Source organism: Periplaneta americana, chromosome 6 (assembly GCF_040183065.1).
Source record: "Periplaneta americana isolate PAMFEO1 chromosome 6, P.americana_PAMFEO1_priV1, whole genome shotgun sequence".
Taxonomy (NCBI): Eukaryota; Metazoa; Arthropoda; class Insecta; order Blattodea; family Blattidae; genus Periplaneta; species Periplaneta americana.
The window spans coordinates 160,765,511-160,780,647 of record NC_091122.1 but is presented as its reverse complement, the minus strand read 5'-3'; the positions used below and the strand labels follow the sequence as shown (position 1 = coordinate 160,780,647).

Below are 15,137 nucleotides of genomic sequence, written 5' to 3'. Positions count from 1 at the left end.
CGCTACTGTATATGCGTGCTCTGCACAATCTCGAAAGTTGGGAAATTCTCTTAATGTGATTAGTCACGACGTAGTTTATTGTCATACTTTTTGGAATATCAAATCAATATTCTCTGGTTAAAAATATGGGATAAAATAAAATTTCATAGGCATTACACAAAAAATTTATTTTTATTTTTCGTTCGAAACTCTCACAATCATGGATTCTCAACGAAAGAAACAGAAGCTCGGTCAAAGAGCCGTTTCGTTTTATTATTATTATTATTATTATTATTATTATTATTATTATTATTATTATTATTATTATTATTTAAATCGTAAGTCCAATTCATAACCATCTGACTTACGCTTGTGGTCTGAGAATTTCTTTTTCTTTTTTTTAATGGCGGTTACTTGATTGTTCATCATTCACCCAATTATATTAGGAAACAAACGCCAAACCGACGCTGTAAAGCACCTCGACATTTCCCCCGTTAAAGTAAGTACAGTGCATATCCCTTTCAGTTCTTCGGTAAAAAAATCTTGGCATTCACATTGATAATAATCTCAACTGGGGCATGCAAATCACAGAAACCTGCAGAAAAGTATATTCTATTATCCTTGTGCTAAAAATGATAAATGTTCATCTTCCCTCTTGCTTAAAAAAGTTCCTTGTGCAGACGCTTGTATTTCCCTATTTTGACTATGCTGACATTTTACTGACTGACCTTCCCAGCGACAACAAAACGAAACTTCAACGTGCTCATAACTTGTGTGTACGTTTTGTAAGCAATGTTCGTAAATATGATCATATTACTCCATCCCTGGAAACAATAGGTTGGCTTAAACTAGATAAGAAAAGAAATTTACATTCACTTCTCCTTCTCTTCGAAATCTTGAACTCTTCTATTCCTTCGTACCTGTCGTCTCGCTTCACTTACCTTTCTTCCCACCACAATCTGAACACACGCTCTCGCCATGAAACAATACTAACAATACCATCCCATCGCACTTCCTCATACTCATCCTCTTTCACAATAGCCCTCCCAAGACTCTGGAATTCGTTACCTGCTAGCATCAGGGACTGTCGAAATAAAATTGAATTCAAACGCAAACTTACTAGGCACTTGGTCAGTAATTGAGACTCGTTCAGATATGGTTAGATAGTTATCTTAATCTATCACAAAATATTTCAATATCCGGTAATTTCATTAGGCTTTTGTTATTGTAGGTTTAATTTGTAATTCAGTAAATACAAAAATATTCTTTGTTCTTAACTTCTATGATAAAATGTCTAGCTTTCATTAATCAGGTAATCTTGTCGTACTTTAATTTTTATTGTAATTGTAAATTTAATGTTAATTGTAATTTTATTGTTCATATTATAGTTGTAATCCCCTGGTAGAAGGGCAGAGAAGACCTGACGGCCTTATCTCTACCAGGTTAAATAAATAAATACTAATACTAATACTAATGAAACCTATGTAAACCAATTTACTGACAGAGTCGTTGTCCAGGGTGCTCCATTGGAGAATAGCCTATGCTACACCATGTGTTGGGGTTATTGGCTGTAATTACTATAGACTACTTGTGTCATCTGCAAATAATATGGGATGACCTACATCTTTTATTACGGAGGCAAGATCATTTATGAACACTAGAAAAAGTAGGGGACCTAATATTGATACTTGTGGAATTCCGTTATTAGTAGTTCCCTACGTCGAGGTATATAGTGAGGGTCATATAAGAACAGTTCCTAAACAGCAAATATTGCCGTCTTGTCAGTGTTGCCAACTGTTACCAGATATCACACCATCCTACGTACTAAATGACTTATTTACGTACCGTACTTTTTGTTGGAAGATTATTCTAAATAATTCAATAATTTGTAACATATTTTCGTAGGCAAACTATACAAGAAAGGGATCAACATGTCAAGTATTTTGTCTAGCAATACGAAATTCATTGATTTGAGTAAATAATGGACTCACGAGACCTAACCTAAAAGTGTAATTTGTTTGATCACATTAAATTATTAGTGCTAATTCCGCAAACTTATCTGACTATAGTCTTGAATTATAACCACAACGCAATACATAAAATAACTATTATGTATTAATATTAATACTGAAATTAATTAATTATTAATATGTTCAACTTTCTGTAGCTTCCAGTAACCGGCTCAGAAATCTATTACAATTTTAATCTCATGGAACTCCAGTACCAACAAATATTATCGATATTTGTCTCAACTGCCAACATACCAGTTACAAAATCACTACCATTTGTAGTATTTGTAAGTATCGAAATTCTAAATGAAGTTGGCAAAAGAAAATTCAATCCGCAACAAGAAAATCACCACAATCCACTAGCATATGTAGTAATGGGGGAAAATGGTTACGTATGTATGTATTTGTTTACACTGCAAGGGCGCAAGCACCCGGTGGCAGTGGTATACACAATATAAACAATACACAATAAAATGATAAGCAAGAAATTAATGACCCTGATCAACATCGGATTTCTCCTAGAGCTTAGAATCGACTGACTCGTGTGCAACGGCTGTTCACACGAAACCCTTCTCCACATCAGCCCTCAAGGCCCTCGCTTGAGTATTTGCTACTACCACCAAGATCTGCACCGGCGCGGCGGCGGCTTCAGGCAGGCTCGCGCCCAGACCCTTCCGCGCTCACCGCCGCGCCCTCCTACTCACCGGTGCTTCGCGCGACCGCCCCAAGGGCGGCCGCCCTTGCCTGCCGGCGGCTGGATATAGGCACGGAGCTTTAGCGCCATCCATTTTCAGGGCTAGTTATGTTTCACCCTTAGGGTATGAAGTAAGCTGACCCGGACTATATTTCATAGCTGTATTGATTTGGACTTTCTGTTTCCTGGCTATGAGATATGAGTGAAAACATTGGTGTGCAACGCCTTTAATTCCATAATAATCTAATTTGTGTAGCAGCATTTTATGATTTATTTATACAGTCAAATGCTTTGGATAAATCACAGGAAATCCATCCGCGATATGTAAAAAGAGTTCAATGATTTAAGATCTTCGGCCTCACGTCACTTAGATATCCACTCAACTAACCCACTAACCTTGTCACATACCGCGCATGCGCAATGAAGAGCCGAGGGTGACACTTATCCACTCGTCTAACGCAGTCCTGGACATAAAGGTGAAGGCAAAAGGAAAGGAGAATAACCCCGCCAATGTCCTTTCTACTTTACCGCTTTAAAAACGAATACATAGTAAAGCACTGTGCATCACTGGTGAATTTTAGGCGGCCATCGAGAGGCGAAAGCTATGATGCATGACTTATACAGGGACATCATTTTATTTTTACTAACATTTCTAATATTAACCTGGCTATACCTTTGGATTAAAAGTTGAGAACCGGAAACACCGTTTGCTACCCCCTTCCACGTCTGGAGTTCGATGATACTGTCGTAAAATACAAACAAATTACTTTACTAGGTATAGGAGGGAAGAAAAGTAGTTCATCCATTTACGTAAACTAGGAAATATCGCGATTTTGAGTTTGATAGTGTTCGTTAGGTTTTTGTTTAATCAAAATGCAGTACAGTAATAATAAGTGTTTTTACTCACAAACTGAGTTATCCATGCGAACGTATTCATTATGCAGTGTATATTTATACTGTCTATAGCACATTAGCGTACAATATAGAGATTGAAGTTAAATTGAAAAATAATCATAATATGGATATTTAAACACATTTTTGAAAATAGTGGCCGTTCATTTCGATACAGGCTTCAGTTCTTTTGTGCATTTTATCGCACTATAAACTATTTCATCTAATTCCAATTATCAGTTTCGTTCTTTGTACTAGTAACTCATGTTGAAATAATTCTTACCTACTCTATAAAAGAGTAGCCTACCTTACGTACTGTAAATTCAATCCTCACTTCTGCCCGACCCCCACAGATAAAATTACCCAGACATGCTATCTATTGTCCGTCCAAGTGGTTATGTCGCAGGATCGTAGAAAGGGGGGAAATCATGTGTCAGAGCAGAAGCAGGTGGCGGAAATCGGGATGCGACGTAGGCAAACGGACGACAGTACCTGTGCGAAAATATGATTCAAACGTGAACATACTTCTGGAACGTACTATAGTCACTAACTCCGTACTGTTTACTATATACGGCCTTGGTTCAGTGTGGAGGACAGTTGGAACTTCATTACTAGAAGGGGTGGAAGTGAAGTACATTCAAAAACTCAGGTACAATAAAAATTGAAGTAAAAATAAAATGATGTTCCTGTACAATCCGTCACTCAGTAATGCTTGCCCACCAGGTCTACTTGTATCGGTCCGATACATAACTGTCTCTACTGGAGAATGTGGAGTGGGGAGTTAGGGGCTAGTCTGCAGCACCTCAACTGAGGTATTATGCTCTAGCATGCCTCGTCGACAAGAGGTCACTGACCTACTTCCAGCTGACAGTTCTCAGACTGCTTCAATGCCACGTGTTTTACGAGATCACAGAGAGACAAAAAAGTCTCATTGTCTCTCCACACTCCTCCGCATGATTAGCTCAAGGATGTTTACCATTCCCTATCTACTTTGTCTATGAGTAACAAACTGAAGCGATATAAAGGAATAAAGAGTGCTTCACAAACTTTGCACCTGTTTCGACATACAAATTCTCTTTTGTCAGTGCACGGCTAGTATCAACTTGATCAAACTGTATTTAACAGAAATTGCTAGCAATATGTTTGTTATACGCAGGGGTGGGCAAAATACTGATATTTCAGTATTATAAATACAGGCACGTCATTTTAATTTTACTTTAATTTTTATTGTACCCGAGTCTTTTAATGTACTTCACTCCCACCCCTTCTACTAATGAAGTTCAACCGTCCTCCACACAGATCCAAGACTGCATATACAGTTGTAGTAGCCTTACGGTCATAGTAAACAGTACGTTCCAAAAATATGTTTGCGTTTTCCAGTGACGAAAGAGCTTTAAATACTGAATCATTTTCGCACAGGTACTGTCGTCCATTTGCCTACGTCGTATCCCTGTTTCCCCCCACCAGCTTTTATTCGCCAGCTAGTGGCTGGGCTGTCTTAGCTCTTTTCTGAGAAAATTAATTTCTGTTAGTAATTAGACGTCTACGTAGTATTATACAACTGTTTAAAGTAACTTAAATAAAAGGGCCTCGTTAAGTAATTAACTGTCACGTGATTTCATCCCTTACTACGACCCTACGACATAACCACTTGGACGGACAGTAGATAGTATGTCTGAATAATTTTATTTTTTCGGATCGGGCAGAAGTGAAGATTGAATTTACAGTACGTAAGGTACTCTTTTATAGAGTAGGTACAGAATTATTTCAACATGAGTTACTAGTACGAAGAACGAAACTGGTAATTGGGATTAGGTACAATCTGTAGTGCGATGATATGCACATTAGAATTGAAGCCTGTATCGAAATGAACGGCCACCATTTTAAAAAATGTGTTTAAATATCCATATTATGGTTATTTTTTAATTTAACTTCATTTTCTATAGTGTACGCTAATGTGCTGTAGACAATATAATATACACTGCATAACGAATACGTCCACATGGACAGCTCAGTTCGTGAGTAAAAACACTCATTGTTAACACTGTGCTGTACTCTGATTAAACAAAACCTAATGAAAATGATCAAACTCAAAAGCGCGATATTTCCTAGTTTACGTAAATGGATGAAATACTTTTCTTCCCTGCTATACCTAGTAAAGTGATTTATTTGTATATTACGCCAGTATCATCGAACTCCAGAGGTAGTAGCAAACGGCGTTGATCCAGAGATATAGCCAAGTTAATATTAAAAATGTTAGTAAAAATAAAATGATGTCCCTGTACAAATATAAAATCCTATTAAGAAATTCACCAAAATTCACTTCTGTGCAAAAAATAATATTCAATACATGGGCGTTAAGTGCATAATAGTCTCTGAGGAATTAAAAAAACTTCGGCGCAAGCACCTCTTTTTTTTTTTTTTTTTAATTTTCCCTCGCCTCTCTTATAAAACACTTACCAATCTAGTATTGCAATATACTATTTTTTTTCTAATACCGATACCTGAAGATTCAGTAATCAGTAAATTTAACAATTGGCTCATTCAATTGAAATTATAGGTCTACTACAAACACTTCCGCCTATTTGATACATTAAGAAAATAAAAAAAAGACATTTAAAATATGTACCAGTTTTAAATTTAAAAAATCTATAAACGGTTCAGCAAATTAATGTTTAACTAAAATAAAGCCAAACAAGAAAAATATTAGGCAAAATTCCATTCTTGTTCAACAATCAACAATACAAATTATACACACGAATTTAATTACGTAAATTCTACTCTCTTTTTTCTTAATTAAAATAGAAAGTAAACATTATCTTCAGATTTTCTAAAGAAGTGTGGTTCTGTTATCTGAAAGCATATCAGTAAAGGAAGATAGAGCCCTCTATATCTGCAATTGCAACTGAGATAAGAAGAGCTTGGGGACATTTCAAAGCTATAGCTATAACATTTTTTCTAAGCACAATATGAAAGCAACTAGATTTGCTTTCACCAGAAAGTGAAAAAATTGGAAATACAATTTAAAAAATCCCTTACGTTTACTGATTCCAGGATGGGAACAATCTTAATAATTATCTACGCGTGAGAGCAGTCATGCTAGCAATTCTTAGGTGATGCAAATAAACAAAGTTGGAAGTAACTCAAAAATTTTATGCGCAGAACCTTTTAGCAGCATGTCAATCAGTTTTGTTGTAATATTACACCTAGAGCTTCTAATCGTTGCATTACACTAACCTTGGCCTCTGGTGTCAGTTTCTTCATGGTTTCCGAAGTACAGATGAGGAGGAGAGACTTGGCATATGAGTTGTGCTAGAGGGAAAAGCATAAACTATCAGAAAGTGTTTTTCTTTTCATGACTATTACACTTTTACTACGTCATACTACTTTTGATCAATATAACGGTACGAAAGGATGTCTTTCAACCAATCATGGCTGTTTATCGCGCAATTTTATCGCGTCCCTAGCATTCGTTTAATTTTATCGCTTCCTTACCATTTGTTTGTTTTTATCACTACCCTAGCATTTGTTTCTTTGTTTGCCAACATTTAAAACTGCAATGGTCTGGACGTCAAAAAACAATAACATTACAAACCACTCCAGTCGATGCACAGCAGTTTCAAATATGACTCGCATTGGCATTCAAGAACAAGAATTAATAAAGATCACTGGTCATAGCTATGCATCTTCCCTGAAATCCTATTTACAAATAAATGAAGAGCACCATTCGGAAATCCTGAATAAGTTGAGGGATACACCATGTACATCAACGAGTTCACTTCTTTTACGCACACGTCCAATATAACATCAACTGAACCACCAACCACTAAAACATTCAAATTTAAAAATTGTACTTTCAATAATCGTTCCTTTTAAAATTATTCATGTTTATTTTTTATTTTATTGTCCTTAATTAACAGTTTTCTAGTATATTTCATCATCCCTAATTAAAACTTTTCTGACACTTTTGCTATATGATATTATGGGGCCACGTATCAGAGATTGTTTAATACTAAGATTTATTGAAAATTATCTGTCAAGTGACGTTGATTACTGAGATCCGGATAACTGAAGTGGAATGCAACTGTTTTAATAAAAATGAAACTGAATCAACAAAACCTTCTTGACTAGTAACCGTCCACAGAGTTCAATGAAGATTCCACAGTTGACACAACTGATAACAAGAAAACAGCTAATCATAACACACTACTGCCATCTAGCGTAATGTTTGTAATGTTGAGATAGTACAATAATATATTTGCAGACAGTTGTATTTTCGTAAGTCAATATTTTATTGTATTGGAGTACTTCGTTACTTCTAATCTTTATATATTTTCTTCTAATCTTTGTATACTTTCTTCTAATCGCGTAATAGTCAATTAAATCCCACTTGAGTTTTGATTTTCTCTAGATAAATCAAAACCTCTAGTGACATCATTACTGTTGATATTGTACGAATCTACCGACAAGGAAGTTCGTATCACAAGGGAACCGTCCCAGGTGAATTTATTCACTCCTTTCAGGATAATGAAAAATTGATTTTTCACGAAAAGGGTGAGAGTTTCTGTTTACGTTGTAAATGCTGTCATTGCTCCGACGCACGAACTTTTGACTTTGGCGACTAATGACCAGGAAATTTTGCCTGTAGCCCTTACATTCATGGACAGTTCTCTTCTGTGCGTTGTAATCTGTGACACAGATCTCGCACCTTAATTTCTCTTCCATGTTCAGAATTTTATCGCCCTCAAATCTCCGATCTAATGAAAACTAGATCAGTAAAAGAAAGAACAAGCTAGAACAAAACAATATAAGGCTTTCGTTCTCACGCCCATGTTCACTTTGAGTCAGAACGGCGCTGTCATACCTTTTGTTTGTGTCAAGAGGACAAAAATAATCTAATTTTAAACGTAGTAGTTGTCTGACCACGGAAGTTTTCAAGGTCCAAAATGAGGGACAATAGTTGTGATTGTCTGATGACAATGTGTTGTTATCACATTATTTGTATTACTTGTTTATCGACTTATTGGTTATAATGCTAACGACAAAGGAAAGAATAAAAGCGTTTTAATTAAGTCCATATGTGATAGAGACGAAAAATAGATAAGATAAACACAAGTAGGTGAAACTGCGTTAAAAACTCGGTGCAGTTCTGAGAACGACATGGCACTGACCAGTACAACGAGTCAACAGGAGCTCTTGGGTGAAGAAGATATGTCAGAAATTGACGTAAGTTAGTTTTAATCTCAAACGTCTCTCACACATTCGTATCTTTAATACCGGATGTGTACAAATTTACGCCTGATTTCTATTTATTTAAGCATAACCCGTGTACAAGGATTAGTAGTCTATTATTAGTACAGGGACATCATTTTATTTTTACTAACATTTTTAATATTAACCTGGCTATACCTTTAGAGAACCGGAAATGCAGTTTGCTACCCCCTTCCATGACTGTAGTTCGATGATACTGGCGTAAAACACAAACAAATCACTTTACTAAGTATAGGAGGGAAGAAAAGTAGTTCATTCATTTACGTAAACTAGGAAATATCGCGATTTTGAGTTCGATAATTTTCATTAGGTTTTTGTTTAATCAAAATACAGTACTGTATTAAGAATAAGCGTTTTTACTAACAACTGAGCTATCCATGCGAAAGTATTTATTATGCAGTGTATATTATACTGTCTACAGCACATTAGCGTACAATACAGAGAAAGAAGTTGAATTGAAAAATAATCTTAATATGAATATTTAAACACATTTTTTTAAATGGTGGCCGTTCATTTCGATACAGGCTTCAGTTCTAATGTGCATATTATCGCACTATAGACTATTGTACCTAATCCCAATTACCAGTTTCGTTCTTCTTACTAGTAACTCATGTTGAAATAATTCTGTACCTACTCTATAAAAGAGTACCTTACGTACTGTAAATTCAATCTTCACTTCTGCCCGATCCGAAAAGATAAAATTACTCAGACATACCGATGGCTCAGAACGAAACTGTTACAACTCAAAAATAGATATTTTTCAGTAGAGCCATTTAAAGTTTTCCATTGTATATGGCAAATCAGAGAATCATTGCACAACAATGTGCATTTATGTCCCACTAGGAAATTTTTAGAGTTTTAACACTTCCACATAGCATAGTTCTCAAGTCAAGTGTTCAAATGATGGTAATAACTCAAAAAGTGAATTTTTTGAGTTATAACAGTCTCGTTCTGAGTCATCGATACTATCTACTGTCCGTCCAAGTGGTTATGTCGTAGGGTCGTAGGAAGGAGGGAAATCACGTGACAGTTAATTACTTAACGAAGCCCTTTTCTTTAAATTATTTTAAACAGTTGTCTAATATTACGTAGACGTCCAATTCCTAACAGAAATTAATGTTCTCAGAAAAGAGCTAAGACAGCCCAGCCACTAGCTGGCGAATAAAAGCTGGTGGGGGAAACCGAGATACGACGTAGGCAAATGGACGACAGTAACTGTGCGAAAATGATTCAATATTGAAAGCTCTTTCGTCATTGGATAACACGAACATATTTTCGAAACGTACTGTTTACTATGAGCGTAAGGCTACTATGACTGTATATGCGGTCTTGGATCTGTGTGGAGGACGGTTGAACTTCGTTAGTAGAAGGGGTGGGAGTGAAGTACATTAAAAAACTCAGGTACAATAAAAATTGAAGTAAAAATAAAATGATGTCCTTGTATTTTTGTTATTATTTTGTGAAGCTATTGTTGAGTGTGAGTAGGATTACTTTACATGGTGATGGTTTTATTCGCTTCAGGTATCCAAGGTGTTCAAACAAAAATAATACTTCTTACATTCAAAATCGGACGTAACTTTTTACACATTCTGTATTAGTAATTCGTATATACTTCATATACTACCAGTCGCAAAGAATACAACGTGTTCATAATTCTTGTGTTCGCTTCGTCTGCGATGACCACATTACCCCAACCTTCCAAACTCTAAACTGGCTACGGCTTAACGAACGTAGAAATTTTCATTCTCTCGCTCTCCTTTTCCAAGTCCTTCACACCTCTACACCTACCTGCCTTGCCTCCCGTTTCAGTTACCTGTCATCATATCATAACCTCTTCACACGCACGCAAAATAGCCGCATACTAGCCATACCAACACATAAGACATCATCGTATCCATCATCATACATAATCTCGTGACATCAGAGTGACATCAGATAACCCAGTGACATCAGAAACTGTCGGAATTTAGTAGCGATCAAAAGCAAAATTATTAAGCATTTTCTTAATGCGTAGAGTAGGTTTACTTTTTACTTAATTAATATTTTTTTTCTCTTCTTACCTTTTACAACAAACTGTCTAGCTATTATTAATCAGTTAATCTTTTAGTACTTTGATTTTTATTGTATTTGTAAATTTAATATTAATTGTAATTATAATTGTAATTGTATTCTTAATATTGTAGTTGTAATTCCTTGGTAGAGGGGAAGACCAGCTTAAATTAATAAAATAAATTATAGGCTACTTATGTCGAGACATCTCGATATTACTGTTATTATTATTATTATTATTATTATTATTATTATTATTATTATTATTATTATTACAATTATTATTATTGCTTTGTTATTAGTATTACTTACTTACAAATGGCTTTTAGAGAACTCGAAGGTTCATTGCCGTTCTCACATAAGCCCGCCATCGGTCCCTAGCCTGAGCAAGATTAATCCAGTCTCTATCATCACATCCCACTTCCCTCAAATTAATTTTAATATTATCCTGCCATCTATATCTCGGCCTCCCCAAAAGTCTTTTTCTCTCCTACCTCCCAACTAACACTCTATATGCATTTCTGGATTCGCCCATACGTACTACATGCTCTGCCCATCTCAAACGTCTGGATTTAATGTTCCTAATTATGTCAGGTGAAGAATAGGGTACACTGCATGCAGTTCTGTGCTGTATGACTTTCTCCATTCTCCTGTAACTTCATTTCTCTTAGCACCAAATATTTTCCAAAGCGTCTTATTCTCGAACACCCTTAACCTCTGTTCCTCTCTCAAACTGAATGACAAAAGCTTCTCAACCGAATAATAGCAGACATTTCCCATGTCTATTCTGTGTTTAATTTCCTCCCAAGTGTATTGATCTATTACTGTTGCTTCAAGGCATTTGTATTTTTCCACCTTTTCAAAGGATACGTCTACAATTTTTATATTTCCATTTCCGTACTATGTTCTGGTCACGAGATATAATCAGATACTTGGGTTTTCGAGATTTACTTCCAAACTTACCACCTTACTTGCTTCAAGTAAAATTTCCGTGTTTTCCCTAATCGTTTGTAGATTTCCTCCTAAGATATTCACGTCATCCGCATATAGGGGAATACGGGGCAGGACGGGGTATAGCCTCTATCTTCCCAACAAGTAGTGCAAATCTACCGAATTTTTTTAGAACTTCGTCAACTCATGTAAATATATCATCACACAACACTTACTGCCATTCCTTGCATCTGTCGTATGTTATTCGGTTGCTGCATCATATTGTATCATTCATTTGCAACTTCAAAGTGTTCTCTTGTCACACGTAAGTAGAAATGAGATTTATTTAGATAATCTATTTTAATGTCATATTATAGAGTGCTTACCTGGCTTTTAATTCCGAAACTTTCTTAAATTTCGTGCGTTATTTTTCCTGCCAATACCTCATAACTTAGAAACTGTGACTATGGGGCAAAACGGGGCAGTACGTGCTGCCCCACGTCATATTTAATTAAATTTCACCTTCTGTAATGGGTTGTTCGTTCTGTTGTTTGTCAGAAGAAGGTTGGATGAGATGCGTATCATGTCTGAAATGGGCTCACAATTGTTGAGCAGGAGTAGACAGTGAAGACGAGGATGCCACGCACATTTTCGTATGACTTTTTCTCAAGTAAACTTGTAAAATGTTGTACTATTCACACTTTCAGCATACAGTATAATTTTTGTCACTTTTGCCATTCAATTATTAAAAAAAATAGATACCCCATTTTGCCCCATACGTGGGGCAGAACGGGACAAAACACACATTTCGAAAAACTAATTTATTTTAAGGTTACAATGACCGGATTTCACTCGAAGTGCATATTTTTTTTTTTACTTGTTTACAGTGTAATAAAAGCATATATGTCATAAAACCCATGCATTTGCATTATTTGATACCAAATAAAAACATTCAAACATTAACTACCTCGTCCTGCCCCATGTTCCCCTACACGCAGCTGATGTAACCCGTTGAATTCCAAACTCCTTTTGTGTTCAGGAAAACATATTCTAGAGCAAAGTTAAAAAAGCAAGGGTGATAGTGCATCTTTTTGCTTTAGCCCGCAGTGAATTGGAAAAGCATCAGACAAAAACTGACCTATGCGACCCTGCTGTACATTTCACTGAGACACATTATTATTATTATTATTATTATTATTATTATTATTATTATTATTATTATATTATCCCGAAAAGACAAAGTATATGATTATGTCTCGTGACCAGAATATTGTACGAAATGGAAATATAAAAATTGGAGATTTATCCTTCGAAGGGGTGGAAAAATTCAAATATCTTGGAGCAACAGTAACAAATATAAATGACACTCGGGAGGAAATTAAACGCAGAATAAATATGGGAAATGCGTGTTATTATTCGGTTGAGAAGCTCTTATCATCCAGTCTGCTGTCCAAAAATCTGAAAGTTAGAATTTATAAAACAGTTATATTACCGGTTCTTCTGTATGGTTGTGAAACTTGGACTCTCACTCTGAGAGAGGAACATAGGTTCACGGTGTTTGACAATAAGGTGCTTAGGAAAATATGTGGGGCTAAGCGGGATGAAGTTACAGGAGGATGGAGAAAGTTACACAACACAGAACTGCACGCATTGTATTCTTCACCTGACATACTTAGGAACTTAAAATCCAGACGTTTGAGATGGGCAGGGCATGTAGCACGTATGGGCGAATCCAGAAATGCATATAGAGTGTTAGTTGGGAGATCGCAGGGAAAAAGACCTTTATGGAGGCCGAGACGTAGATGGGAGGATAATATTAAAATGGATTTGAGGGAGGTGGGGTATGATGATAGAGACTGGATTAATCTTGCACAGGATAGGGACCGATGGCGGGCTTATGTGAGGGCGGCAATGAACCTTCGGGTTCCTTAAAAGCCATTTGTAAGTAAGTATTATTATTATTATTATTATTATTATTATTATTATTATTATTATTATTATTATTATCACGTAGCATGTTCTCAAATGTTAACCTGGCCTTGTTTCAGAAGCCCCTGGACGCCAACAGCTATGCGACGAAGAAGACGATTGCTCAGGGCATGCTCGACATCGCCCTGCTCACAGCCAACGCGAGCCAGCTCAAGTACGTGCTGCAGGTTGGCCACCAACACGAGTTCTACACGCTCATGGTGTGGCTCATCTCTATCTCCATCGTGCTGCAGGTACGCATCTCGTCTTCGTTCTGCACACCATTGTCACATCACAGTTAGTGCATGCAGCAAACCCTCCTTGAGGATTCATATCCGGAGTGCTGGGCCGTTACGAATTAAATTGAGGATATGCTGACGAGGGATGTACCGGGTAAAGCGAGCTCTTCATGAACATCGAAACAATGATAATGCAGCTTGTGTATTTTCACAATAGTCTTGTGTTTGGTATAAATTTTCTCTCTCTTTCCTTCTTAATTTCTTCTTTCCTTCTTCATTCCTTCATTCTTTGTTTCTTCTTTCCTTCTCCATTTCTTCTTTCCTTCTTCATTTATTTTTTCTTTGTTTCTTCTTTTCTTCTTCATTTCTTCTTTCTTTGTTCCTTCTTTCTTTGTTTCCTCTTTCCTTCTTCATTTCTTTTTTCTTTGTTTCTTCTTTCCTTCTTCATTTCTTTTTCCTTTGTTTCTTCTTTCCTGCTTCACTTCTTTTTCCTTTGTTTCTTCTTTCCTTCTTCATTTCTTCTTTCTTTGTTTCTTCTTTCCTTCTTCATTTCTTCTTTCCTTCTTCATTTCTTTTTCCTTTAGTTCTTCTTTCCTTCTTCATTTCTTCTTTCCTTCTTCATTTCTTTTTTCTTTGTTTCTTCTTTCTTTCTTCATTTCTTCTTTCCTTAATTTCTTTTTCCTTTAGTTCTTCTTTCCTTCTTCATTTCTTCTTTCCTTCTTCATTTCTTTTTTCTTTGTTTCTTCTTTCTTTCTTCATTTCTTCTTTCCTTCATTTCTTTTTTCTTTGTTTCTTCTTTCTTTCTTCATTTCTTCTTTCCTTCATTTCTTTTTTCTTTGTTTCTTCTTTCTTTCTTCATTTCTTCTTTCCTTCTTCATTTCTTCTTTCTTTGTTTCTTCCTTCCTTCTTCATTTCTTCTTTCTTTGTTTCTTCCTTCCTTCTTCATTTCTTCTTTTTTTCTTTGTTTCTTCTTTCTTTCTTCATTTCTTCTTTCCTTCATTTCTTCTTTCCTTCTTCATTTCTTTTTTGTTTGTTTCTTCATTTCTTCTTTCCTTCTTCTTTCCTTCTTCATTTCTTTTTTCCTTCTTCATTTCTTCTTTCCTTCTT

General features: G+C 35.9%; 2 protein-coding genes across 8 annotated transcripts in view; one reads left to right on the top strand and one right to left on the bottom strand.

The window, feature by feature from the left end:
* LOC138701999 (GATA zinc finger domain-containing protein 14-like) overlaps window positions 1-6,916 on the bottom strand; it is a 146,615-nt gene extending 139,699 nt beyond the window's left edge. The window contains exon 1 of the mRNA XM_069829458.1: window positions 6,811-6,916. Coding sequence (XP_069685559.1) covers window positions 6,811-6,901 — 91 coding nt within the window. The 5' untranslated portion in view covers window positions 6,902-6,916. The remainder of the gene's footprint in view (window positions 1-6,810) is intronic.
* LOC138702000 (ninjurin-2-like) overlaps window positions 1-15,137 on the top strand; it is a 72,907-nt gene that overhangs the window by 25,228 nt on the left and 32,542 nt on the right. For 3 of the 7 annotated variants that reach the window (XM_069829460.1, XM_069829465.1, XM_069829462.1), the window contains one exon: window positions 13,872-14,045. In XM_069829460.1, the coding sequence (XP_069685561.1) occupies window positions 13,872-14,045 (174 nt within the window). Of the gene's footprint in view, window positions 1-8,673; window positions 8,800-13,871; window positions 14,046-15,137 lie in introns of those variants that run through there. The other 4 variants (XM_069829466.1, XM_069829461.1, XM_069829463.1 and 1 more) reach the window with 3 other exon arrangements.